A 27,486-nucleotide genomic window follows, 5' to 3' on the forward strand; every position below is an offset into this window, starting at 1 on the left:
TACGCATGCGTATTCTTCTTTGCCCTTTCCCTTCACCTCCCTTCTTCAGCCTCTTGCCCATACGTAGCCTGTCCAATGAAGACGAGGTTTGTTGGACGGCGGGCGCTTGAGGGGGAAACTGCCCAATAGAAAGAAGCGACGCTTTCATTGATTTGAAGGAAGTTCGAGAGCTTACGGCGCTACATGGAAGGGAGGAGGAGGAGGAAGAGGAAGGAAACCATAGACTTTGCGTCTGTGAATGGTGGTAGTCTGCGAGTTCTCCTTATTCCCTGCCCCTCACAATGAACTCGCTGGAACAGGCGGAAGGTAATTCGGGGTTCCCCTGAGGCGGGGCGGGGGGCGTCATAAAGGCACCAGCCTCCCTCCATGGAAAGGACATTTTGCCTGTCCTGTATCCTCCTTTTCTTCCTCTCAGTGTCCCCAAACGAGTTTCTGAGGCAGTGAGCCGCCGCGGAGGAGAAAGAAAGCGGCTGGACTTGCCAAACTTAGTCTTCCCGATTAAATTGTCCTCCCGCTGCAGGGCTGACAACTATCCAACTGGCCCATGTGGTTGTACCTTGAAACAGCAGACTGGTCCTTGAGAGACGAGTCGTACCGTGACAGTCTTGTTGGCATTGGGTAAGGATTAACAGATGTTGTTGCTGTGGCATAAGCTTTTCTGAAGTGGATTCAGGTCTGCGGAAGCTTACACCATAATAACATTTTGTTAGTGCTGTACCCATCAAAGCCAGTTTACCTGTGAGAGCGCCTCACTCCCATATATGCCCACTTGACCAGTCTGCGGTACTAGCACCGTTGCAGGTGCCACATAATACCCGTTCTGCATTTATAAGATCTTTTTAGTGTAGCAGCACCTACACTTTGGAACTCCCTGCCTATGGATATAAGGCAGGCGCCTTTCCCTATCCAGGCATGTAGAATGTTGATGTATGTTTTACAGTAATCTGTTTTTAGTTTATTTGCTTATTTTATTTTGGAATATTTTGCATAGTTGTTTTTAACTGTTTCTACTGATAATTTTATTTATTGTTTTATTCTCTTTCTAAACTGATTTGATTTTTAAAAAAATAAATAAGTGGTATAAATTTTGTGAAATAAATAAAATAAATAATATCTGTTCAGCACCAATTCATGATCTTCCTTTTCCAACAAGCCTCTTGAATTGAGGGTTTTGTTGTTGTTTTTAGATCCCAATCTGTATCCGTAGTGGAATTTAAATTGTTTTTAAATACAATTCCAATGTTAAATGACTTCCAGAGGTTTCATGGAAAATGATACATAGATAACATAAATAAGTGCTACAAAACACTTTCCTTTTTAGGCATCAGTATAAGACAGTATTTTATTTTATTTTTATCTCCATGCCTTCAAGTTGCTCCTCAATTGCTTTCTGCAAATCAGGTGGTTGTTAAAAGGAGCACAAGCAAATCTGTAGAGTTTTTTGGAAGACACTAGTAACTGAACTTTTGTCAAGAAGAACAAAATTACTGAAGGCAGGGTTTAGGGGATATTTCACAGATGGTGCAATATGACCTTATTTTAGACCTATTATTGGTACTGTTTATTGTTGTTATAGAGGCAACTGTGCTGAGTGTTTTGAAAGCCGCCTCTTAATGTCTGCAAAATGTGCATGATGGGGATAGTCAAACCTTTTTTCAATTGTGTGCTGCATTCCCTTTGGCTAAACTGTGGAGAGCTGTATGCTGGTGGTCAAACCTAGTGAATGTGTTGTTGATTAACTAATCTGGAATAAAGTCTGCCCTACTTCATATTTTTCACTAGTGTAAAGTAAATTTAAAGCAGTCTAACACCACAATCCAATACTTGTCTACTCAAAAGTAAGCCCCATTTTGTTCAATGATGCTTACTTCCAGTAAGTATAGTATTTCAGTAAGTCTAATTAGATGGTTGCCTTTCTTTCTTTCAGATCTCAAGGCTTTTGAAAGAAGGCTTACTGAATATATAGCTTGTTTACAACCAGCTACTGGACGCTGGAGAAGTAAGTCAAGCTCTCTAAGAGCAGTACAAATTTGCCTATAAATGCTTCGATCAAATTGTACCTACAAATTGTATTAACATTTCAGTAGCTTTTATGATATATTTGTGATGCAAAATTCTGCATAAGAAAAGAAAATATATGATAAATAATACTGTCTTACTGCCAAAGAGAATTATAGTACAGTGGTGTCCTGAACTTCTGAAAGCAATTATTTTTGGAACTAAGATGAGGACAGCAACTTTTCTTTTTTTTTAAGCATACCAACAACCCTATAAAGTAGGTTAGGCTTAGGGATACTTCCTCAAGACCCTTGTGATTCCTTTACAGCTGAGCAGGGTTTTATTCTGGATTTCCCACATGAAATATCTCTATTTATCTGCCTATGCATCTACTATGTGTTCACTGTATGTTTGAACACCTCTTAAGATATTGCCACCAAAATTTGCATGATGATTCCTGAGATCAAGGAGCAAATATCTATATTTGAATACAATTGGATTCTATTTTGAACCAAGATGGCAGACTGAACCTTTCAAAACTGAACTGATTTTTTTATTTATTGGAATTCCACATACAAGGCTGCTAGTTAATGAATACAGTCATGCTAATTCTAGAAAGACAGAAGTCCTCTTCAGACATTACTTGCGTGAAGAGGGGCAAACTGTTTTAGGGCGTAACTTCTGTAGCGGAGAGTCTGCTCTTTGAATGGAGGCATGCTTCCGTCTATGGAGCAGCACTCAGTGACAGAAATTGTGCCCCAACACATTAGGGATGGGGCTAAATGCACAACACTGCAGCCCCATTTACTGTGCTTCTATTTTTCATGTGAGGAATGCCTGAATACTGCTATAGTTAATTGTTGCCTATGGAAGAGAGGTTACTTCTGCTCTGAATACCCATGTGTTGGAGAAGTATTTATTGAACTTGGAAATTTGCAACATATTTAAATTACTAGCCAACCTAATAAAAGGCAGTTCTTCCGACTTTTTGTGCCTATTGGAAATTGCATAGAATTATCTATTGATGGCTGTTCCTGTGCAGATTTTTTTTAAAGGATGAATGAGGTACAGGAAGTGCTGTTCAATGAACTGCAGGTTCCACTTATTTCAGTGGAATGTAAATCGCCCAATTTAGTATGATTGTCATGTTCTTTGATAATAACTAAGACCTTTTTTAGAAGTTATCCCTTATATGCTGTGCAAATATATTGCTTCTAACATTTTCCTTTTCCATTAGTAATACTTATAGTCGTATCAGTCTGTACAGCAACTGGTGCCTGGAACTGGTTAATAGATCCTGAAACACAGAAGGTGGGTAGTAGCATTCTCAAATGTCTTGCTACTGTGTTGCTTTCCTATTTAATCTACTTGAACTTGTGGCATAAATTCATGCATAATGCTATGCATATATTAACAGGTTTTATAGACTGCTGGAAAGTTCCCCATGGTATCCTATAGCCGAACCTAGACATCATGTTTAGTGTCAGTGCAGTATTTCTATCCTTCAGGGTGGACTAGAACAATGTTTGTGTCACAACCAGCGATCTGGGATTGCATCACGATTTTTGGCTTGTTAGGTTATAGCTTAATCTAGTAGCTAGAATGTTCTTAAGATCATATCTATGTGCCTATTCTTTGGGACACTGCCAGCCTTCATAATTGCAAAGGTAGGAAGTTGGGACCTTTATGTCAGTCAGAGCTTATGAAGAGCCCTGCTGGATCAGACCAGAGATCTGCCTTGTCCAGCATCCTGTTTTCACAGTGGCGAATGAGAGGGAAATCAAATCTGTTACTTTATATATTAATTTCTAAATTAATAATTTATTCCCCTCTTATATTAGTGTTAAAATTAGTAACTTGTATGCACCTCATTCTCGACTGTAGAATATGCTTCTTTTAAAATCAAAACAACTTCTGTAGGTTGAAGCAGACTTGTGGACAGATGCCTTACAGGTTAGCAGTGGCGATTCTTTAGCTGAGTATTGTGCTCTCCAATGAAGATTTAAATATTTTAATTGTATTAATTTCAAGCTAATCATGTATTTCTAAAGCGTTGTTTGGTTTTCTCCTAGGTTTCTTTCTTCACATCTCTATGGAATCATCCATTCTTCACAGTTAGCTGTATTACTCTTATAGGTTTGTTTTTTGCTGGAATACATAAAAGAGTGGTGGCACCCTCAATGTATCCTTTATTCAGTACCTGGCATATGTTTAACCATTATCACACTGGCAATAATTTCAATTGAATAAACTTGTAGCTACTGTTCTATTCTGAGAACAGAGTCAAAGAACAGAGAGAGTTTGAACAGTTTTCTTGAAAGGGGAGTATGGACCTAAGCTCCTGTACTCCCTCTTTGTGGTGACATGTGAATAAGGTCATCTTCTCTCAGGGTGGCGCTTTTCACAACATTATGTGTGACCCTACAGCCACTCTGCAAAACAACTCTATGGTAATTGTTCCCAGGATATAGCTGGAGTGCAAGGATAGCCACAGAACTTTGCTACCTATTACTTTACTGATTAAAAAAATACAGAGCATACAACTTGGGTGGGGAATCACCACCCAAGGGCTGAATGCAGCCCGAGACCTCCCCTCTGACCTTCAGTGCCCCTTCTCTCTAGTGCAATCACTTTGCTTTGCTTTGCCCTGACTCTAGAGACTGGTATGTTTCTTTGATGTTTTCTGTTCAGCATAGCAGCGCGATGTCGAACAGTCCTGGCAGAATACAACATGTCCTGTGATGATGTAAGTGGCTTTGGTTTCCCTGGCTGAATGTGTCTCCTCCCCTATTAATCTTCCAATACACATTGTCTTACAGCCTCTATTGTCTTTAAGTTCCCAGTTTACTCTATGTGCTTCTAGTTTCTTCCTCCCATCAGTGGGCTCGAGGTGGTCTATTCTGCATGGGACTAAGACATTAAGGATCTTTTTGCCCTATATCCTTCTATAAGAAGTGGCATAAATATTCCTTATAATGTTGCTAGTAGACAAACCTGAGTGCCCTCCTTATCTGACATGAAATCCTTAAATTATTAAGAAATGAAAGATCAGTCAGGGTGAATATTGTGCTATCTTTGGTCTGTAGCATGCAAAAAAAAATTAATTCTATAAATTCTGTAGATTCATTGCACAGGGGACTGGGAACCTATGATTGTAGTTTGCATATAAAAAAGAAAATAATTATTCTACTAATAACTGACCAATTAGATTCATAATCCTTACAAACAAATTCTGTTCTCAGTTTCCACTCTTTAAGCTAGATCAGCCTTTGTTAACTTGGCTTTCTCCAGATGGCCATGCTGACTGGGGCTGATGGGAGTTGTAGTTCATAACATCTGGACAGCAAGTTGGCGTAGGCTTAGCAAGACGATGGAGAAGTAATCCCAACATAGCAGGAGTGTCTGTAATGTGAAAGTTATTTCTTTCTTCCCCAGACTGGAAAACTAATATTGAAACCCCGGCTTCACGTCCAGTAACCCACCATCTCCCTTCAACTCTACTCGCTGCTGTGGAAATGTAAGAAAAGAACTTTGTTTGAGAGAGTGAGGCCAAATAGGATTGTGGGGTGTTGAGTTGACAGCAAAAGCGTGAAAACATCTGGTTTATTTATTCATAATTTCCTTGCGTTTTCTTGTCTGTTTTATGCTTTCAATTCCTTCTCTGGCAGCAGTAAACTGTAGCCTTCCAAATGCTGGGGGACTCCGACTCCCATCAGCCCCAGCAAACACAGTCATGGGTAAGGGATAATGGGAGCTGTAGTCCAATAGCATCTGGAGGGACACAGGTTCTCCAACCCTGCCAGACAGTATTAGTATGTCTCTGGGGTTTCATCTTCAGCGAAGTGGGAACCTCTATTTAGAAAAGGACTCAATGGGTTTTATGATGTGCAAATCACTGTAAATAGAAAATGGAACCAGTATTTGAAGAGATACTTAAACCTGCCATTCACACAGCGTTTTACCATTACATTTGTTCATTAATCATGGCTATCTCCCTCCCCACCCAACGCTGCATTTTATATATAAAAATTATTCAGGCAGAACTCTTCTTGGTGCGTATTACTTTGAATTTTGTCACAAAAGCTCATGTTCTTCAGTTCCTTGCATTAGCAGTAGCCTATTTTCAGCAAATTCTATGTTTAGGCTTTTAATATTTTAAAACCTCTGTGTGTTTGAGGCATACAGTAATGATGTATTGTATCTGAAATTTACACTGTGGTAGTTTTGCCACGAAACTAGTATTGCTCAACTTCAGATTACTTGATAAAAAGAAAGTGCCACAAATGTAACAAAGCTCAAAGCATAATGCTGCCTGATTCCTTAAGCATCATTAGGCAACCTGCAGACCTATGTGTGCTTTCCCCTCTCCCATGAAACTTCTTTTCAGTTTCTGAGCTAGCGAAAGTTACTGCTTCCTTGGTGCCAGCGTTTTTGCTAACCACATTTGGTGCCAAGCCAGTTTGCAAGCCTGCTTCGAATCACTGCTGCAAACTGTGGTTTGACATTAGCTAAGGTTGGCAGAAATGTTAGCTTAAGGCATTAATTCACTATGCAGTGGAGCATAAGCTGCATTATTGATATTGCAAGAGAGGGTTAGATGCCCGGAGGAGGAGGAGTATGCAAAGCTGTGGCACGCTATCTGATTATATGAGCAGGCAGCATGACACTTGATGCAGGACCATCTATTTCCCTCCCTTTGCCCAGTTGGATCATCCTAATCGGGCATGACAAATGCATAGTAGCCACTGAGTCAAATTCTCTATCCTTAAATGCCTGTGAAACTTGGTGGGTAGGGGATGACAACTGAAATATCTTTGTGAAGAAGCAAAATCAGCCATCTGAATCTACCTTTATTACAGAAAAGTGTTAAAACTTAAAAGTGGCTGTTACACATAGTATGACTTTGAATTACTGACACAAAGCAATTTAATTTTAAATCCTTCCTGTGCCTTTTTACAAGACCTGTTTCAAGCTATTTTAAGAAGAGTATAAAACTTTAAAAGCACAAAGCAACTGGCAGTGTAGAAAATGCTGCACCACAAGGAAGATTTTGTACATACAGGAAACCAAAACTACACTTGTGTCAATGTTTAATTCTCCTTTGAATGCTGCAATTGAATCCTGTGCTCTTGAAGTCTTCTCTGCATTTCTTGCTCCACCTGTGTTTTTAAGTGCTGTAAATTTTTGTAGGAAATGTGTATAAAATAAACATTTTATTTATAATGATATGTTTGCTGGCATTTGTATTTGAAATTGCAAGTATATAAATGTTAGGAGTGCTGAAATCTATTAATTTCACATTTAATGCTTCTTATGTTACCAACTTTTGAAAATTCAGTTTTTAAAAACTCTGCTTCAGATATATAGGGTTGGTCAGCTTCTGCAATTCTGCATCTACAGGACAGGTGTGGAATTTCATACAGTACTGTAGTTGTATTCCTGAAAAATTTCAGACAAGATCCATAACAGCCATGACAATCTTTAGCAGTCTGGGGCAACTTAAGAGATGGATCACTTAATTGGATGAGACCCTTAAATTGGATGAGACCTTTATCTAAATATAGTCATATGAGTTTCCTCATTAATGGTATTCAGTAATATCTTGGGCTTATTAGAACAAGTATTTGGTTCTAAATGCTGACCCATTGACATAACATGTAAGAGAAAGTCTTCCATTAACCATAGTTTCCCGTGGCTTCTGAAACATGAAACGCTGTCTAAGGGGTTCAGAACAAGCCACTGTGGTTTGAAGTTGGTTTAATGTCTTGTCTCGTTCTGAAGCCATTACTAACCAGTTTCCCAGTTTGGTGTAAGTGGTAAGCTATAAATGTTAAGGGAAGACTTTCTGGTTTGTTTGCCATGCATGCAACCCCTTCATACAAGATAACAATCACCTAAATTGGCAGTTATTAGATCCTTTAATACTGAAGCAACTAAAGGAGGACTTAATGCTTAGTATTACAGTACTGAAAATCTTTTTAATATCTAAATTACAGATCATGTGAAGATGTAAGTAAGACCTTTGAACATTGCATAAATCTCAATTTTTGTTTTTTTAGATCATGATAGGTTCTGTTTTCATTTGGTTTTAAGTCTATACAGCAATGTTATGCATCTGGGTTCATGTTGCCACCAGCTTGATTCCAAAAAATCTGCACTCTGGCTTTCCTAAGTTGCAGAAACTTTCAAGCTGCAGAAATCCAAACTATGGCCTCCACAAACCTCCCCCCCCCCAATTGCTTAGGACAGTCAGTATGAGTCTAAGGGATCCCCCTGGTTTAATTACTCAGCTTGACCACAGTAGTTCAGAGATCGGTAACTTCAATATTTGATTACTGCAATGTACTCTCTGTGGGGCTTCCCTTGTACTTGATCTGGAATTGGTACTTAATGTAGAATGCTGCAACACAATTGCTGATGGGTGAGACCCTATCAATCATTTAGTATATCAGCACCTACTCTTTAGAACTCCCTGCCTGTTGACATCAGACAGAAGCCTTCGTTGTACTCTTTGGCACCTGCTTAAAACATTTTTGTTTATGCAAGCCTATCCAGACATGTAGAATGCTAACATGCATTTAATCTTTTCATGCTTACTGTTGATTTTTGAACATTTTTAAATAGCTGTTTTTAATAGTCTTTTGTTGATAATTTTACTGTTTTGATTTTATCTTTCACAAACCTCATAGAGGTTTTATTACAAACGCCACATAAGTATTGTGAAATAATAAATAAAATAAACTTCTGAAATCTTGGGAGGGGAGGAATGTAACATTTGATGTACTAGTACCAAATTATTAGCTTTACAAAGTGTTTATTCTTGTTTGAATTTTACGGCTGTTATAATATAATGATCTTCATCAGAATCGGGCCCATGCGACCCCAGGGGCTAGTCTGGACATGTCTAACTTTCCGTAAGCATGTAAATGAACATTCCCCTTCCCCTTCTGGATAACTGAAACCGCCAGTCTTCCCCAGCCTTTGCTGCAGTCTTACATTTTGAACCGAGACAATGGAAGAGGAAACTTCACAGCAGGGAATATGTGGGAAAGATTCTCATCAAGACAAATATACTGGAGAACTTGGGGTATCATTTCTCCTCCTTCTGCACAACGAAGGAATTTCCTGACAATTCCATCGGTTTTTCCAAGACGGACACTGGCAGATCACCTAATATGTGGTATAAGAGACCTTTCATTTTCTAATTATTTTCTGCGGGGAGCAGCTTGCATTTATTATTTAAGTGTTCGCTTTGCCGTACTGCATAAATAGAAACTAATGCTTCAGTCCTGGGCTCGATTTCCTAGGAATAAGTCCCAGTGAACTTGCTTCCGAGGAAATGTGCATAGCACTGTGCTGTAAGATATGCTTGAGGGGAACACGTGTTGTTTCACAGGCTTCTAAAACCTTAATAACGTGAATGTTTTTATTCAGTTTTAAGCCTATGCAGCAGTGTTCTGCATTTGGGTTCATGTTGCCACCAGCTTGGTTCTGAAAAACTTTGCAGTCTGGCTTTCCTAAGTTGCAAAAACTTTCAAACTACAGAAAGCTAACCATGGCTGCTGTCCACAAACCTCTCTTTTTTTCTTTCCATTGCTTAGGACAGTCAGTATAAGTCTTAAGTTTTTAATGTCTGGCATTTTAATGTATTTTTAATCTTTGTTGGAAGCCGCCCAGAGTGGCTGGGGAGGCCCAGCCAGATGGACGGGGTACAAATAATAAATTATTATTATATTATTATAAGAAGGCAGTGGTTTTCAACCAGTGCTGGGGCACCCCGCGGTGCCTTGAATGATGGTCAAGGGTGCTGTTTGGCAACACTGGCCTCTGTCCCTCTTTCCTTCCCTCACATCTCTGAAGCCCTCTCACATCTCTGCCTCGCAAAGGCTTGCACAGCAGCTCCCCAGGCGAATGGTGCCTCTAGGGCTGACCAGAGGGTGCTTCCCAGGCCCTTGTGGGGCAGTGGGAGGAGGCACCTCTCTGGGACAGGGTGGGCCCTGGGGTGCCTTCCAACTTTGCCATTCTAGGATCCTGTGATTAAGGCGCCAGGCGAAAACGCTTCTCTTCAACCAGGCATTGAGCTCAGGGTTATTGCTTTGGTTTTGGTTATGTATTTTGTGTTCTCGTTTTTATGTTGTGAACAGCCCTGCAATCTTCAGGCGAAGGACAGTATACAAACTTAACTACTTAAATAAATAAATAAATAGTATAAATAAATAGTAAATAAATAAGTAGTAGTAGTAGTAATAGTAACAATAAATAATAATAATGGCACCTTGAACTGTGACATAATATTTCAACACCCCTGAAATGATTACGTAGAAGCGGCTGGTGCTATCTATTTGCAAGTCTGTACAGTACTTAGTTGGGAGCAAGCCCCTCTCAACTCCAACCAGCGTGCTGCGGAGTCAAGCACGCAGCTGGATGAGCTGGGGGGAAAGGCTTTCCCCAGCTTATTCTAGCTAAGATGCTTCTCCCTCCGTCTCCCAGCCGCTTCAGGCTGCAGCCCGGCCCCCAGCGCAAGCGCATCCGGGGCGGACGTTTCCCGGGGAAGCAGCAGCAGCGGCGCCTGCGCCGGAGCCGCACACGTGGGGGTGAAGGCCAGGCCAACACGCCCCGGTTCCTCTCCTCGCTTTCCTTGCCGTGGAAGCGTCCAGGGTTTGCAAAGATCATGGGCAAAAGCAAGACCAAGCGGTTCCGCCACGAGCCGTTTTCTCCAGCGGGGACCCTGAGCGTGCAAGACGGGGAGGCCGGAGCAGGATCCCCGGCCGCGGAGTTGCTGGAAAAAGTAAGAGCGGGGCGGGGAGGGAGGAGGGAGAAACCGGATTCCGCCTCCTTCCCTCTCCGAGCCCGAGAGCGAAAGCAAACCGCCTGCATGCATAATCGCCCGCCAAGGGGTTTCAACTCGGGTTGCCAACTTACCAGGAAGGACCCGACCTGGTCTGCTCCTGCGCGCGCTCCAAGGGAGCCTGAATGGAGGTTGCCAACTGACCTGGCCTGCTCCTCCCCCTCCTCCAGAGAAATCAGCGAGTGAAGCTTTTGATAAAGGGCGTGAGGCTGAAATGTGATCGCTTGCTCGTGCCCTATAAGAGAGCAAGCTCTTGATAAAGGCAGATACAGTACAGGGTTCAACTACCCACCTACCTTTTCTTAGGGTGCTTGTTGCTGCTGCAAAGAATAAGTGCTTTATTCTGTTGCCTATGGTCTGGTAACCTCTAGGTTATGTTATTGTTGTTTAGTTGTGTCTGACTCTTTGTGACCCCATGGACCAGAGCAGGCCAGGCACTCCTTTCTTCCACTGCCTCCCGCAGTTTGGTCAAATTCATGTTAGGCTGTCCAACCATCTCGTCCTCTTTCGTCCCCTTCTCCTTGTGCCCTCAATCTTTCCCAGCACCAGGGTCTTTTTCAGGGGGTCTTTTCTTCTCATGAGGTTATATTACTGCAAAGCATTATAGGCAGAGCTGCCTCTAAAGATGGTTCGGCTGGTGTAGAATTCAACAGCCAGGTTGCTCCCCAGAGCAAGATGGTTTAAGCATATAACACCAATCCTGGCCCGACTGCACAGACTGTCAATAAGTTTCCAGACCGGATTCAAATTGCTGATTTTGACCTATGAAGCCTTAAACGCCTCAGGGCTGCAATTCGTCAAAGTCCACCTCTTCTCATGAACAGACCCTGCGATCCTCATCTGAGGCCCTTCTTCATGTGCCTCCTCCATGATAGGTCTGGAGGGCAGCAACATGAGAACGGGTCTTTTCTGCTGTGGCTCCCCATTTGTGGTACGCTCTCCCCAGGGAGGCTCGCCTGGTGCCTTCCTTCCATATCCTTAGGCACCAGGCAAAAACATTCCTCTTCTCCCAGGCCTTTGGATAATCAAATAATTCATGGCTTTTTAAACACTCTGTGTGTGGGGTTATTGTTTTTGTTTGTCACTATGGTGTGTATTTTTGAGCTTTTATATTGTAAACTGCCCTGGGATCCTTGAATGAAGGGCAGTATAGAAAATAAATAAATAAAATCTGTCAGCGTCTCCCACCCTGTGGTGTTCTAACCTCCCTCTGTGTGCCTCTTTCTAGCTTCAACACCCCAGTGCTGACATGCGAGAATTTGCCTGTGCCAGCATCTCCAAACTATTGCAGCAGAAACAAACAATCCCAGCTTTTCTGCAGAGGGATGTTGTCCGGTGTTTGGGTCCCATGCTGCTTGATCAGAGTTTGGCAGTTCGAGAGACAGCGGCAGGAGCTCTTCGGTGAGTTACAAATGGTGGCAAGCTGGAAGAACAGACCACGAAGAAAGCAGTGTTTTGAAGCATGCTCAGGAGGGCATGTGGGTGGTGGGCTCTGAGAATTCATGAGCATCTTGTGTGCTGTTCCCCCCCCCCCCACACACACTTAAATCCATAGGACCATGTCTTGTTCAGTCACACCATAGAGCCATCCAGATGCTACAGAAGGCAACCAAATCAGGGAATGGAGATAATGAGCCTTTCCCTGCTGTTGTCCTCAGCACATGGTATTTTGAGATATACTATCCCTGAACAACGAGGCTCCATTTAGTGATGGCTGTTAGTGGTTGATGAATCTGTATAATCCTTTTTTTTAAAAAGCCATCTAAGTGGCGATACATTTCATAGGCGAATTACACCAAGTGTAAAGAGTACACCCCTTAGGAACATAGAAAATTGCCTTCTACTGAATCAGACCATTGGTCCATCTAGCTCAGTATTGCTTGCACTGATTGGTCTGGTTATACCAATATGTCCCCCGGACAGAAACCATTGTAGCCTGTGGTAGATAGAGTACTAGATCACAGCAGTTGTTGCTTTGAGGCGAATAGTCTCCATGCCCAGTGGCAAGCACATAAGCCCATCCTTCCCCCATCTTGCTTCCCTTTTATATTCAATCTTGTTCCTTATCTTCCCCTGTTTATCATCATTCTGTTTCAAATATACAGGCTACCAGCTCTATAACTAAAAGAGTAGCATTCATGGATAAAGGGGAGGTGCAAGCAATGTAGGAGGAACCCCTAGGTTTTTGTAGAAGAGCAAAATAAACTTTTTGGGGGGAGAACCTCAGAAAAAACTTCCCAAAATGACCCAGTGAGACTGAGTGCAGTGTGGACAGAACATCGACAATATGGGGGGCAGGGATGTAATGGAGGGGCAGGTACCCTGAAAAAAAGATTAGACACTGCAGTATTTTGTTGCAGATCCCACTTGCCTGATAGCGAGAACCAGATTTTCTGTTACTTTGCAGAGGCCCAAGAGACTAACAGCAGCAGCATAGTTTGCCAAAGTTTAATTATTAGAATACTATTTTATTTCCAAATGTTTTGTACCACCCAAGTGACAATGTATGCATCTGTTGTTCAAAACTTTTGGTTCTTGTTTTAGTTGAAATTTCTCTGATTGTGTATTGTTGTTGCTACAGATGATGATGATAATAATAAACCTTAATCCGTTATAACTTATTTTAACAAGAATCTGAACCCTAAGTTTTTTGCTATGTTACAGAAATCTCAGTGCTTGTGGGGGATTCGACGTCTGCGATGACATGGTCACTAAAGATATCATGACTCCTCTTGTGGCTCTGTTGAAAGAGGTATGTAGCCAGGATGATGGTGAAAGAACTGAGCAGTGATCCAGGAAGCTGCCATTTCAAATCCTACCTCCGCCATCAACTCACTAGGCAGCCTTAGGCTGCTTTCATACGGCACTGACCAAGGAGCTCCCATCTAGTCCAGCATCTGGTTTAGCACAGTGTGCGAGTAGGCAACTCAATTCGGGGGCGGCTCGGGGGCCGGTCAAATGACCTCTGCGGGCCGCTTCCAGCTCGTGGGCCTTAGGTTGCTGACCCCTGGTTTAAAACAACTTAAAATCACAAAAATTGGATGGGTTCTAAAATTATATACACCATGTGCTATGATACTACTTTAAACAGTCAAGGCTTTCCCCAAAGGATTCTGGGAGCTGGAGTTTGTTACGGGTGCTGAGAGTTGTTCGGAAGCCCCTATTCCCCTCCCAGAGCTATACTTTCCAGGATGCCCAAGATTGGCTGTTAAACTACCTCAGGAATGTGGTACTATAGTGCTTTTAAATGTGTGGTGTGAACAGGGCTCTAATGCCTTCTTGCCACTAGGTGTTTGCTCTGATTTGTTCTGCTTTTGTTCTGCAGTGTCGAGCCGGACTTGAGGAGAGCAACGGCTCTCTGAAGGAAATCAAAGATACACACAAGAACTGTATGGAAGATATTGCCAACGAGGCTGTGAACCTCCTCTGGAATGTCTGGTGAGCGCCATCTTGAAATACTTGGTGTCGGAGCTGGGTCCAATTCTGACGGCCCCACTGGCCATGGTGGCTGCTGCTCACTGAGATTGGTATGGTGGAAAGCAGGGAGACCCACAGTAGTCAGAGCCAGAACCAGTGAGAGGCAGAGGCAGCTAATTCTGGTTTTGTATCCATCCTTGTCCCCTGCTGAGTACTACAAAGGCATAACACCAAGACCAAGGAGAAACTGACAGGCATGGCCACCCCCTGCACTCTTTGTAAATAAGAAGGCAGGTGGAAGGTTGGTTGGTGGGGGGCAGACAGCGCATGGTGGTTGAGCTATGGAACTCCCTCAGGAAGCAGTGATGGCCACCTATCTACATGGCTTTAAAAGAGGTCATGAGGTGAAGAGGGAGCGTATACACTGGTATTTCCTTGCAATGCTAAAATGTGGTTTAGCCTTACATTCCTTCCTTTGTTCCAGGGCCAAAGAAACATACATATTTTTTAAATTAATTTTTCAATGTGCTTGCCATGCTAAATATCCTTTTGTGTCTTTGTTAGCGAATGTAACAGTACAGCAGTCTCTATATTCAACAAACAAGGTTGCTTGGATGTTGTGCTCCAGTATCTGAAGAGATTTCGCAAACGTGTGGACTTGGCTATCGCAGTGGGTGAGTAAAGGGACATGTTTATGGGAGGTTTTCAGCTGCAGAGAGCCTCTGTCAGGTGTCTCTTGCAGATATGAAACACTCTCAGGTCCACTGGTTCTGGGGTTTCTGGGCAAACACATCCTCCAGAGCCTCTCAGCAAGCTAGTACAGTGGTACCTTGGGTTACAAACTCCTCAGGTTGCAAACACTACGGGTTACAGACTCCGCTAACCCAGAAGTAGTACCTCGGGTTAAGAACTTTACCTCAGGATGAGAACAGAAATTGCATGGCGGCAGCAGCAGGAGGCCCCATTAGCTAAAGTGGTACTTCAGGTTAAGAATGGTTTCAGGTTAAAAACGGACCTCCGGAGCGGATTAAGTTTGTAACCAGAGGTACCACTGTATTGAATCTCTGGAAGCAGCTTCCAGTGCCACAGGTAGAGCTGTGGTTGGCAGAAACCTGTTGCAGCTGAAGAAACTTACACTGTTTTATTTATTCTTTAGCAGCATTTGTATACTGCTTAATTGTTACATGAAATATAAAATGTAAATATTAAAATTACTGGTGGAACTCGAAAGGTAAAAACAAGTTAGGCTAATTCCCCCCAATATAAATAAAATCAACAGCTTAAAAATATACATTATGAAATAATATGGTATATTAAAATACATGTAAATCTTGCCTAAATAGACAAACAAACAAAATATTTTAGGATGCTCCAGAGACAATACAGAGAAAGCAGCTGCCTTATGTCATTGGGCAGGAAGTTCCAGAGTGTAGCTGCTGCCTCACTGAAGGATCAATTTCTTTACAGAATTCTTTGCAGAAAGAATGCTGTATGACACTTGTAAAAGTGACAGTTCCACAGATTGAATTGGTTGAGTGGGCATATATGGGTAAGATTATCTTGATGCATGTGTTTTAATGAGTGACATCTTGGAATTGCAGTCTCAGTTTAAATGCTTTCCTCTATCTCCACAGCATCCTGTTTACAGGCTGTGACAGAAGATAATCCAGACCTGCTGTCATCCTTTGATTCTTCTGCACACCAAGTTCTGGAAATGATCTTATTATCATCAGAGAAAGGCATGGAGGACATTCTTTTACGGACTCTGGTGGCAGGTAGGTTTCAACTGGGTAATGAGTACTGTGTTGTAGCAGTAGTGTAATGGGAAATTCAGAAGTGCAGGGCCCCTTCATAATAGTCACATCTACTCTCCCTTCTCCTGAATGCCATTAAAGAGGAGGACTGCCTGATTTTCACTGGGGGTTCCATAGCTGGGGTCCCACCACAAAGAAGGCCCTGTCTTGGAGCCATTCCTACCAATGTGATCACAAGCAGGGCCTCTCATCCCAGATTTCAGGTCATAAGGTACGGGTGGAGGCACTTTCAAGGACTTGGGTTCCAGTTCACCTAAGGGCAAATACAATATTTGTACCTCATCTTTATCTTTCCTGATCTGCATATTCAGCAGAATGATGCGATAGCAGCTGTTCTTGTACTTGATTCCCTTCTGGCAGGTGGGGAAATTGCAAGTGTTTTGGATGTTCTCCAATGTAGGAACTCCCTGCATCAAGAAAATTAGAATGTCAGGGGGATAGCTAGCCTAGAACTCTTCTCCTGGGTGATTTTCTATATGCAAGGAGTTGTTTTTCATGGAGGAGCACTTGCACTTTATTTGCTCCGCAGATACTATAACCAGGGTTTATGGCCTTTATCTATGTTAATCTCTTTCTTGTTTAAGGTGTCACTTGGAATATAAGGAACACCCTGCCATCTGGTAGCCAGGCGAGCACCATGAATGCCATCCTGAAGATTTTCTCAGAGTGCTTAGCCATTGATGCTGGTGAGATGATTATTCAGATGAAGGAAGCAGAAGTGGAAAGGTTGAAAAGCTCAGCTGAACCAGAGGCCGAGGGAAATCTGGGTGATGGGGACATCTCAATACTTAATAATGATGAGGAGATGGAGGAAACTCCTAAGGGAGCCACCAAACAAGAAAGTGACATTTCAGATCTACTTCCGGTAAGTGTGACTGATCTTAGCCCTAGATGTTGCAAGCCAGACTTTCTCTGCTGGAAAAAAACACATACAAAACCAGTACTGTTTACATGATTTGGGTGCTGGGGGTGGGGGTGTTTCACTTTTCTAAAGGAACTGAGTGTAGGGTGAAGGATGGTAATAATTTTTTTTAAAGCATCATCATCCTTGGCCAATTTGGTGATTTTATTAAGTGCTTTTTGGGGTAATATTACATGCTTTGTAGGTAATATTTCTGAATGATGATGGTGATTGGTAGTACAGTTTGCTGCTGAATGTGGGATTTGTATTGTGTTTCTTATATTGATTCTTTTTTGCGGGGGGTAGAATTTGTAAACTGCTTAAGGATTTCTATTGAAATATGAAGGAGCACATAAAATAAATAAGTAAATCAGCCATACTGCCTGGGGCTGATGGGAGTTGGAATCCAACTGCATCTGGTAGGCCCCATGTTGGCTATGCTTGGAGGTAGGTAACCCAGTGCCAGATAGGGCCACTGTCTCTGTGACATATGAGTTGGTGGCACTGTGTTGCACTGGCATCGCTCTTTCCTATGGGTCCAGGTTCTAAGATTAGGGCCACATTCACACCATACATTTAAAGTGCCATGATACCACTTTAAACAGTCATGGCTTCCTCCAAATAATTATGGGAGATGTAGTTTGGTACGAGTGTTGAGAATTGTTGGGTGGCCTCTACTCCCCTTCAAGAGCTGCAATTTGCGGAGTTGTTTAACAGTCAGTCCCTCTTCACAGGGAACTCTGGGAATTGTCGAACTGGGGTGGTAATGGGACGGGTCCCATTAAACTACAGCTCCCAGAATTCTTTGAAGGGAAGCCATGACTGTTTAAAGTGGTATCATGACACTTTAAATGTGTGGTGTGGCCTCGCATTGAGGGAATGATGTGTCTACCCCATGGCAGTCGTACTGTGGAGTCCTGCAGGGCATTATTCTATCTTGAATGCTGAATGCTGTTATTTATATGCACATACACATGCTGTTATTTATATACACATACACAAAGCCGCTGGAAGCAACCATCTGGCGATTTGAGGCTCTTATTTCTCCGTTACCTCTAAATCAGGCTGTTTTATTTGTTTTTATGCTATTTTTATTGGTTTTAGGTGGCATTTTCGTGCTAATGGATATTGTTTTTATACTGTACACAGCGTACACCATGTAGAGATTTATTAATTTTTTTACAGAAAGTTGTTTAGAAATGCCTTTAAATAAATAAAACAAATGGACAAATAGCATGACCTGGTATATCAAATATTTATTGTGTTATTTGCTTTGTAGGGCAGTAAGCAGGAGGTGAAGCAGGTGGCAGCTTTACTCTTAGCTCAGCAGACAGCCCTGGAAATCATTGTTAACATGTGCTGCAATGAAGGTATTTCTGTTGCCCTCTTGCTCAGGTGGTATCTGGGCTTCTGTTTCCTTCCTCTTGTAAAAAAACAACAACAAAAACCCTCTCTTTCTGGCCCTGTCTGCACTATACATTTAAAGCAGTATCATGCCACTTTGAACAAATGATCCCGTTGAGATTTTTTTTAATGCCAGAACTGCATGTTTTCAGACCCCTCCGATGACGAATGGGAAGAGTTATCCAGTAGCGATGAAAGCGATGCCTTTATGGACAACTACAACGAAGGTGGGAAGCTTCTGTCACCCCTGTGCCTTTCGGCTGAGCTGCACACAGCACTCCGGAACCACCTTATTCCCAAGAAGGTAGAGTCCTCCTCTTCCCTCCCCACCCCACCTGTGTGCCAGGGTCCAGATGATCACGTGACCAGTTAAGTTCTGTGGAATTGCATTTCTGGAAAAGTGCTTTTGTGAAACTGGGATGTGGAGTTGTGGTTCACTTTTCATAGAAAGAAGTCTACCTATGTATCTTTTGGTAAAGTAGGTATTAGGAAGACAAAATCCCTTTTGGGGGTGGGACTTCCCGCCTCCAGAAAAAGAAAACCCAATGGTGGCTGCAAAATATTGGCTGGCTGTTGGAGGGGAAATGCAAGGAAGTATCCTAGATTGGAGGCTTTCTGCTGTTCCAGAGAGTAATGCCCAGACCAAAGAATTTGAATTACAAGGAAGGAGATTCTGACTAAACATGAGGAAGAACTTTCTGGTGGTAAAACTCACCTTCATTCGTGTACTTTTCACTGGATGTTTTTAAGCAGAGGTTGGCTGGTCATCTGTCAGGCATTCTTTAGTTTTGATTCCTGCAATGCGGGGGGTTGGACTAGATGACAGTAGGGGGTTCCTTCCAACTACAGTTATATGATTGTAGTCCATCATCTTGTTCGCACAGTGGCCAACCAGATACCTGTGGGAAACCTACAAACAGGATATGAGCACAAGAGCACTCTCTCCTCTGGTGGTTTCCAGCAACTGGTGTTCAGAAGCATTACTGCTTCCATCTTGTAGAGGCAGAGCATAGCCTTTTCCTCCATGAATTTGCCTTTTAGAGCTATCAAAATTGGTAGCCATTACTGCTTCCTGCAGGTGTTCCATTGTTTAACTATGTGCTGTGCAAAAAAGAACTTTCTTTCCCCTGTCCTGAATATTCCTTCCTGAAGTCAAGGATGCTAACATAACTGTTGTGAAGATTATCAAGGCTTTGTGCAGTGAGTAAAGCCCTGAAATTCTGCATCAAAGCAAGAAATGCTCAATTCCACAACCTGTATGAATTACAAATTATGCAAAGCACAAAAATTTGCATATTTTGCATAATTTATCCTGCTATTAAAACTGTTGCCCAGGCACTTCTTTGCAGCCATAAGGACTGGAAACATCTTTTGTTTTTTAAGGAAAGCTGTTGTTCTTAGGAATTTGAATTTTGTACTTGGTGGTGGTGAAGCATAACAGCTTTTTTCTTTTCCTAGATACTTGAAAAAACTGGGTTTCCCAACAGTGTTGCTATTGATGTCTGCATGCGCAGTCCAGCTTGGAAGCCACTTATTAAAAAGTAGGAGTTAATTCACTTTTGTTATGTTTCCAGTCATATTATTAGGAAAGCAATGTGTCTCCTCATTTGTGGGGTTTCCAATGTGATCCAGGCTCACTGCTATTGAAAAAAAGAACTGGGATTAGACGGGCTTTATTCTTTTCTATTAAGACAAGAGCACTTTTGTTATTTAAGAAGTGTCACTTGAACATCTGAGCACTTGCCTATTTCATGGTCGTCACTTTTTTATATATACAAGCAGTCTATTTCATTGACCTGTATTGCTGCACTTCAGTTAATTTTTCCTTCCCCCTGCCCCACAACCCTTTGAAAACACTTGAGGTGGGGGCGTTTTTTTGGGGGGGGGGAGATTCTTGAAATTTAGAAAAAGCATTTATGTATAACTTAATCATTCACTTTTCTATGTAGGGTACATAAAAACAATCCACAAAAATGGGACAATGAAAATTTATCATAAAACCAAGCACTACTTTAGCATGCCTGCTGGAACAAGCAAGTCTTAGTTATGTTTGGCAAGAAAGGTGCCTGTATAATCTCAATTGGGATGGAGTTCCACAGGCTTGGTTCCACTGCACAGAATGCAGGACATTGGCAATATATAAGGGGCTGCTCTTTTGCTCATTTCTTATTTGCACTGTCTCACCCTTTCCTACTTTGAATGCATCCCTTTAAGCATGCCCACATTTCAGCGGAGGCCGGGGTTGGGCACCCTTCCTCCCATCTGTTCTGAATAGAGGAGGGGTTTCCAGAGCCCCCTGTGATTGAGTACAGCATTGTCCCTGAAGGGACAGACATCTCTCTCTCTTTTTCTTCTATTTTAGATGTGGCAACCAGTATGCCATACCTCAATGGCAGCCATTTTGTGTTAGGACATGGCTCCCCCCAGCAGCCATTTTGTCGTTTCCCATACCTCCACAGGAACCATTTTGTGCCTAACACCCACAAAATTCCACTGGCTCAAAAAGGCTGGCAATCCATGATGGAGCACATAGCCATATGACCCCTAGGAAAATGGGGGTTGGAAGATCCATTCTTTTGATTGGGGGTTGTACTGTTGGTGTTCCTCTTCTCTGCTTTATGGCTCTTGATTAGGGGCTGTGCTGAATGTTCCATTTTCTTACAGGTTGAACATGGTCCAGTATAGAGCGCTGACCTGTCTCCACAGCATTTTGTTGGTGTCTGATGTGGAATGTCTTGGGGGTGCTTCAGTGCTTCAGTCGCTCTCCCAGCACCTGTCCCAGTTAATATTTTCTCAGCCAGGTGTGTTTCATGTGCTACGGTCATGGCTACCTCAGCAAATCTCTGCCATTTCCCTTCATATTTCTCTCCTTTTGCTTCTCCTTCCCCCACCCCACATCCCTCTGTTGTTCACAGTTGCTACCAGCATCCCATTTTTATTGTATTTCTTTACATCGTGCTGGTTTACACTTGGGCAGTATGGGGTTTTATTTATTTATTGACAGCAGGGTTTCTCAAACTGTGGTTTGTGAAGCTTCATTCTAGCAGTCCATGATGTATCTGTGAAGAACACTTAAAACTGGAATTCAAATGGCCGTACAATAAAATGAATATGAGAAGTGAAAGAAGCAAGAAAAGTAAAATTAAGAATCATAGACACACACCCTAAAAACAGCATAACACAGCAGGCAAACAATTCTGGAGGAAAACTGAGAGCAAGAACATACTGGATGGCAGCCAGATCAGAGTCCTGTTGAAGTCTGGACACTATCAAGGAGGAAGCCACACAGATGTCCTGGGGCAGGGAATTACGCAGCCTGGGGACAACAGAACAGAAGAAGACCCCTACAGGAGAAGTCCAAAGGCCCAACTCTTGTTTCCCACAGTGGCAAGGCCATGAGCAGGACATGGGGCAGTGGATCTCTCTTACTGACATTCTCCATCAACACCCATATTTGAGGTGTTCTAAGCCTCCTGTGCCTGGCGTTCTCTGGCCCATGGGGTCACAAAGAGTCAGACACAACTAAACGACTAAACAACAACAACAAAGCCTCCTTATTTAAACTTGTTGAGCGTAAACTTAAAAAACTAGCCGGCTGCCTTAGAGCACCACAGACACAACTGAAAGTCTTTTATCAATGCGTCATGTAGAAAATCAGTTTGCAGATGGAAGGCAGGCCCCCATAGCCAATGTTGGTTAGGCATAGTTTTCTTGAAGACCTTGGCAAATGGTCGTCCTTTGAATATTTAAGTAGATCTGGTGGGTAGTTTGGGGACGAGATTGCGATGAGGTGGGGGTGGCAAAAGTGTGTAGACAAATGCTGAACCTCTGTAATGTGGGGCGCTACTCAAAATAATTAAAGAGTGTTGAGAATCAAAATAATTAAAGAGTGTTGAGAATCACCAACATTTCCCCAGATACCATATGTGTTTATCTCAATGAAATTTGCCTCCATGTAAGCGTGTGAAACTTCTTGGGTTTCAAGCCCTGAACAACTTCATTGGGATTTTTTCCTTTTGTGCAGAATTTTCAAAGGAAATGGAGTTCCTGGAAGCTGTAACCAGCGCCTTGCGAGCCCTTTTGCAAACGCTGGCGTCTAATAATATATCTCAGGTGAGACTGCTTTTTTTCCAGGGGTGGAGGTGCCAGAAGGGGGATGAACTGAGAAAACTGGGTGAAGGAGAAGTATGGAAAGGCTGTTCTCCTAACATGCAGCCAGTGTCTCCAAACATGTACAGAGTGCTTTTTTTGTCTGTATCCGTTGCTTCTGTTCAACCTGTTTGTAAGTAGCTTGAGGTGCTAGCCCTCCACTTTTATATGTTTGATCCCTTAAACACTTGAATTAAAAAATGTTCTTTGGCATTTGCTTTTAAACAACTTGGAGGCTGAGTGTTTTATCTCTTCCCCTCACCAGTCCCAATTTTTATTCTTTTAAACAGAGCATGTCTCCTGAGCAGCTGATGACTTTATGTGAAGCCGGTATTCAGAATACCAATGTTAGCGTCCGAGTAAACGTGGTTAGCATTCTAGGAATTGCTGGCAGTGTGCTGGCCAAGGTGGAAGACACAGCAGAAACACTAAAGGTAAAACTTCTGTATGGAAATACCTATCTCTCACTTCTGGCAATGACATTACTGCTTGTAAGATCTGTAGTGATTTTTGGGGTACCTGTTTCTGTGTCATTTCAGATGATTGGGAAATTCCTCCTTGACGTTGCAACGAAGGATCCTTCCCTCGTGGTGGTGGGGGAAGCTCTGGATGCCCTCTTTGATGTGTTCGCTGACGGTAAAGAAGCCGAAAAGGCAGGAGAGCAAATAAAGTTGTTATATGCACTTAAGGAATTCCAGCCAGTTTTCAAATCGCGGGTAAGCCTGTTTTATTCACTGTGAGAGGGAAGTACTTGAAACACTAATATGGTCTGTGACTTCACTAATGCCACCAGTTGGGAAAACTTGTCTTTATGGCAGTTGCATCCAAGATTCATATTGAATACCTAAAAAAAAAAAAAATCCTTGTTGAGGGGAAAAAAGGAGACAGCAAGTTTCTAGTCCTCATTGGTTCAATAATATCTCTCCAAAGATGGAGGCAAGTCAATGTTGTGAAGGGGATAGAAGTGTTAGAATGCTAGTGGTGAGAAAGGAAGGTGTTTGGTTCCCCCCTTCTCTTTTTGTTGAGCCCCGTCTGTCATCATAGACCTGACCCAGCTCCTTGTCGGTATCTCATGAGAGCCGTTCTTTGGGTCTGCCCTTCTTCAGTGTCATGTTGCTCTAAGACAAACTTGCCTAGCTTTGCTCAGATAATCAGTGTGTGCTTCTGTCACAGCTGAACAGAGATTATTAAAGATGATCAGGTGGTTTTTATTAGGTCAGGCCAGTGCTAGCTGTTTGGAATCTTGGAGAATTTGGCTTTTTGTGGGGATTAAATTTTAGGTTTTGAGGGGTTAATTCAAAGGCATCGGCTGAGAAATAATTGCAGTGCTGTACCTGCCAGCCCCAGAGAACATGTTGCTCTGGAACACAAGGAAGGAGCTTGTCTGCCAGCCTGGGAGACAGATGCTGCTTAGTCATTTCCTAGTCTGCCGAGTCAAAGTGTACTAGTGTGGGTTCTCCAAGGAGGAGAAAGGACTAAGGGGTTGAGTGTGCACCTATGTGTTCATCACTGAGGCGGCGGGAGTTACTTCTGAATACTAGTTGCTGGGAGCAACAGGAGGGGAAAGTATTCTTGTGCTCGGGTCCTGCTGGCAAGTTATCCTTAGGCATCTGGGTGGCCATTGTGAGATCAGAACTCTGGACCAGATGAGCCATTGGCCTGATCCAGCAGGCTCTTCTTATGTTCTTAAGGTCAAGTAAAGACTTGTGCATGTGTGAATGAGCTAGCACACATCAGCCAGCACTTCCAGACCTTTCCTATCAATCGACACCGGCGTAATCAGTGGTGGGAGTTCACACATTCAGTTCACATCTAAACCATCTATTCAAAGCAGCAACATACCAATTCAAACCATCAGCCCCCACAAAGATTCCTGGAAATTGTAGCTTGTTTAAGGGTATGGAGAGTTGCCAGGAGACCCTGAACAAACTACAGTTCCCAGGGTTCTTTGAGGGAAACCATGACTGTTTAAAGTGGTATAAGAGTGGCTTTTGAATGGATGGTGTGGTTGAGGCCTTGGTTGCAAGTTATCTATGACAAAAGTAGCAAGCAAGCCCTAGGATCAGCACATGGCAGCTGTTGAGGCCTCAGCATCCCTGTAGACACAACTCTGGTGCCTGTCCTGAGCCCTTCTTGAAACAAACAAACAAACAAAAAACCCACCCACAATTGGCTACTGTAATCAGCAGTTACCAGCTTGGTTTAAAAGCTGTCGTTTTAATTTCCCATAATGCCTACACTAAGGCATTATGGAAAAAATTTAAAAGGCGACTTTCAGCTGCCCAGTGCTGTCTGCTGCTGATGACATCAGATGATTCCGCTAAGACTCACCTACACAGAAGAGCTCCATTGATTAGGAGGGGACCCAACAGAGGGCCTTCTACTATGGGCCTCCTCAAACCTGGAGCTGGTCCTGATATTTGAGCATTGTACACGTGTGAGTCTGCCGCTTGGGTTGTAGCCCCCTAAGAGGTACTGAGATTTGACCAACTTCAACTAATGAAAGTAAATCATGTGTGTTAACTTCAGTAGGTCTGCGCTGAGTAGGATACCACCTAAAGTGTTGAATTATCAGAGGGAGGGAGTGCTCACCAGGATTATGATTATTATTTATTCCATGGTTTTATAGCCCACCTTGATCACTGAGTTCATCTGCAGGACACTGTTGGACATTCCGTGTGAGGCTAATTTGACCAGAACAAGAAACCAAGCCTTTAGTGCAGATCTTGCTAAATTGTGTGTCGTGACACATTAGTGTGTTGGCTGCAGTGTGTTGGCGCGTCACACAAATGCTCCCTGCGCTCCTCCCGGGGCTGGAAAAGGGTTGATTTAACCTCTGGTTTGCTAGTAAAACTGAATTACTTGTCTTGTGAAATGATACACGTCTAAAAAGTGTATCACCAACGTGGAAAGTTTGGAAAGCTCTGCTTCAGTGTCATCAGCCCCAGTCCTGTGGAACCCTTTGCCACTAGAGATTCAGCAGGCGCCTTCTCTCCCGACTTCTAAATGCCTGCTGGAAACGTTTCTGTTCTGTCGGATTTATACAGGCAATTGAGAATACATCTTTCCATAATAGCTGCTTTCTGATTTTTAACTTTTTGCTGCATGGTTCTATGTATAATTGTTGTAAACTGGTCTGATTTTTTTTAATGAATAGCTGAATAGAAATATTTTTAATAAATAACTATATCCCTGATGGTGAAGCACTGCCCATTTTAAGCTTGTGACCCATAAACTACTATGATATCTGAGTGGAGATAATTTAGTTATTCTTCCAACTTGTTACTTTGGGCAAGAGACATCAATGCCCTGGTTTTGAAAGGACTGCATACAGCATCTCCTTTTGCAGAGGAGGACTGTGGGTTTTTGTTTGTTTGCTTGTTTGTTTTTGGATGGTTTAGGATTCCTCTCTTGTAGAATTTCAACATAATACATCTGTCTTTTCCCCCCCTTTTGAATTGCAGATGCGGAAAGAAGGGAAAGGACAGTACAGCTCAGATCAGTTATGCGTGCTTGACAATGTGAAACTGAACTTAAGAAGATTCATTGCCTATCAAGAGAAATTGGAGAGAAAATAATAATTTTTGAATAGGAAAAAAAGACTGTAAAGCTATATTTTTATTATTGTTTGTTAAGTACTTTAGCTTGGGATTTTTCTATGGCACCTTGCAGTGATTGGTGGCAGGAGGAGAGTTAAGAAATTGTGGAGTCACGGAGCTGTTAAAACTGGATTCAGCATCTGTAAGTGCCGTACCATTTGATTTTGATTCAGTGTTGACAGTAGCCAGAACGTGCCCTTAAATACTGGAAAAAAGTATATGTCACCCATCAGTTTCTCAAGAAACAGTATCAGATTTTAGGAGTAAGCTCTGCTGAAGGCCTAATGTAATATTCCTAGTCTTCCAGCCATCATTAGAAGATTGGGAAGATGTTGCGTTCCTTCCACTCTCCCTATTTCATCTGCACATGGCGTTCCTCCCTGCCCCACTTTTCAGACATAATTGGAGGGTAGTGTTGGGCCATGGTTAGCTCAAACCAGAGTTTACACACCAACTTCTAACCATGGCTGCCAGCTCTGATTTGATATAATCATGGTTAATGTTAACACTGGTGCAGACATTAAAAGGGAAGTGAGGGAGCATGCAAGCCTGTGGAGTACTCATACTCTCTTAACCGAGGTTAAAAAATCTAGACTATTACATCAGTACTGGCTTGAAATCTCTGGATTTTATTTTCATTGTGTGGAAATATACATGCCTTCCATGTACAAAAGCATTGTTCTGCAAAGGAAATGTGAATTTAATTTATGCTGGAAGACTATTAAAAAGGTATGCTTTTATAGACTGCTCTGAGGGTATAATTCCCTGAAAAACCAATATTTGCTTTTAAGTTGATCTACTTTAATACACTTAATATTCTTGTGGATTAGACCCAAGTGGCTTTATCCTAGGGGTGGCTTTGTGCCAACTACATATCAGCTAACTGCACTGCAAAAACATACCAAGATTCTTTCAACCTGAAATATACTCTTTGCCATATGTATCAGGCTCAGACTAGCAGGTGGGGGAGCCCTCCCTAAGTACCAGTTTTGATCCTATAGGTGCCAGCTGTACACAAGGTTGGAAAAATATTTCCAGCATCTCCTTTTCTAGGCAGCGCCTTGCTTGGGATTTTTCCAGCCTGGGCTATATAAATGATAGATTGCTATCGACTGCTACTGTTGAGCAGCTACAACAGGTGTGACTGTTGTCACTCTGCAAAGTCACCCACACCTGTCACCTTGAAATGTGTTTGCTGAACAGTTGGGAAAATATAGATAGCGCAAAACCAGCTCGAGATTTCCTTCGAGTTGATTAAGTGGATTGAAAGCAGGCATTAACAGAAAGCAGCAGGCTAGGCATGTTGAGCAATAGAGTCGTGCGGCACCTTTTGTTACCATAAATATGTGTATGTAG

At 42.5% G+C, this 27,486-nt stretch overlaps 2 protein-coding genes across 3 annotated transcripts; both read left to right on the forward strand.

Moving 5' to 3' along the window:
• The first annotated feature begins 49 nt into the window (after positions 1 to 49).
• On the forward strand, positions 50 to 7,224 carry CNEP1R1 (CTD nuclear envelope phosphatase 1 regulatory subunit 1). Its single transcript, XM_083513881.1, has 6 exons — positions 50 to 306; positions 1,928 to 1,999; positions 3,236 to 3,309; positions 4,071 to 4,180; positions 4,690 to 4,744; positions 5,434 to 7,224. Exons 1-6 carry the CDS (start codon positions 282 to 284, stop codon positions 5,473 to 5,475), a joined length of 378 nt encoding a protein of 125 aa, XP_083370007.1. The 5' UTR covers positions 50 to 281; the 3' UTR covers positions 5,476 to 7,224.
• Positions 7,225 to 9,008: 1,784 nt separating this feature from the next.
• On the forward strand, positions 9,009 to 26,872 carry HEATR3 (HEAT repeat containing 3). Of its 2 annotated transcripts, none has more exons than XM_083512461.1 (15): positions 9,009 to 9,178; positions 12,075 to 12,247; positions 13,511 to 13,598; positions 14,172 to 14,284; positions 14,828 to 14,937; positions 15,898 to 16,038; positions 16,662 to 16,942; positions 18,258 to 18,348; positions 18,535 to 18,686; positions 19,841 to 19,923; positions 21,047 to 21,183; positions 22,407 to 22,495; positions 22,822 to 22,965; positions 23,071 to 23,247; positions 25,996 to 26,872. In XM_083512461.1, the coding sequence occupies exons 2-15, from the start codon at positions 12,096 to 12,098 to the stop codon at positions 26,107 to 26,109; spliced, it is 1,872 nt and encodes a 623-aa protein (XP_083368587.1). In that variant the 5' UTR covers positions 9,009 to 9,178; positions 12,075 to 12,095; the 3' UTR covers positions 26,110 to 26,872. The 2 variants fall into 2 exon arrangements, with proteins under 2 accessions (XP_083368587.1, XP_083368586.1); XM_083512460.1 differs by lacking the exon at positions 9,009 to 9,178 and adding an exon at positions 10,451 to 10,786.
• Positions 26,873 to 27,486: the final 614 nt, after the last annotated feature.

This window comes from Podarcis liolepis (genome assembly GCF_965112155.1).
Source record: "Podarcis liolepis genome assembly, chromosome: 7".
NCBI classification, from domain to species: domain Eukaryota; kingdom Metazoa; phylum Chordata; class Lepidosauria; order Squamata; family Lacertidae; genus Podarcis; species Podarcis liolepis.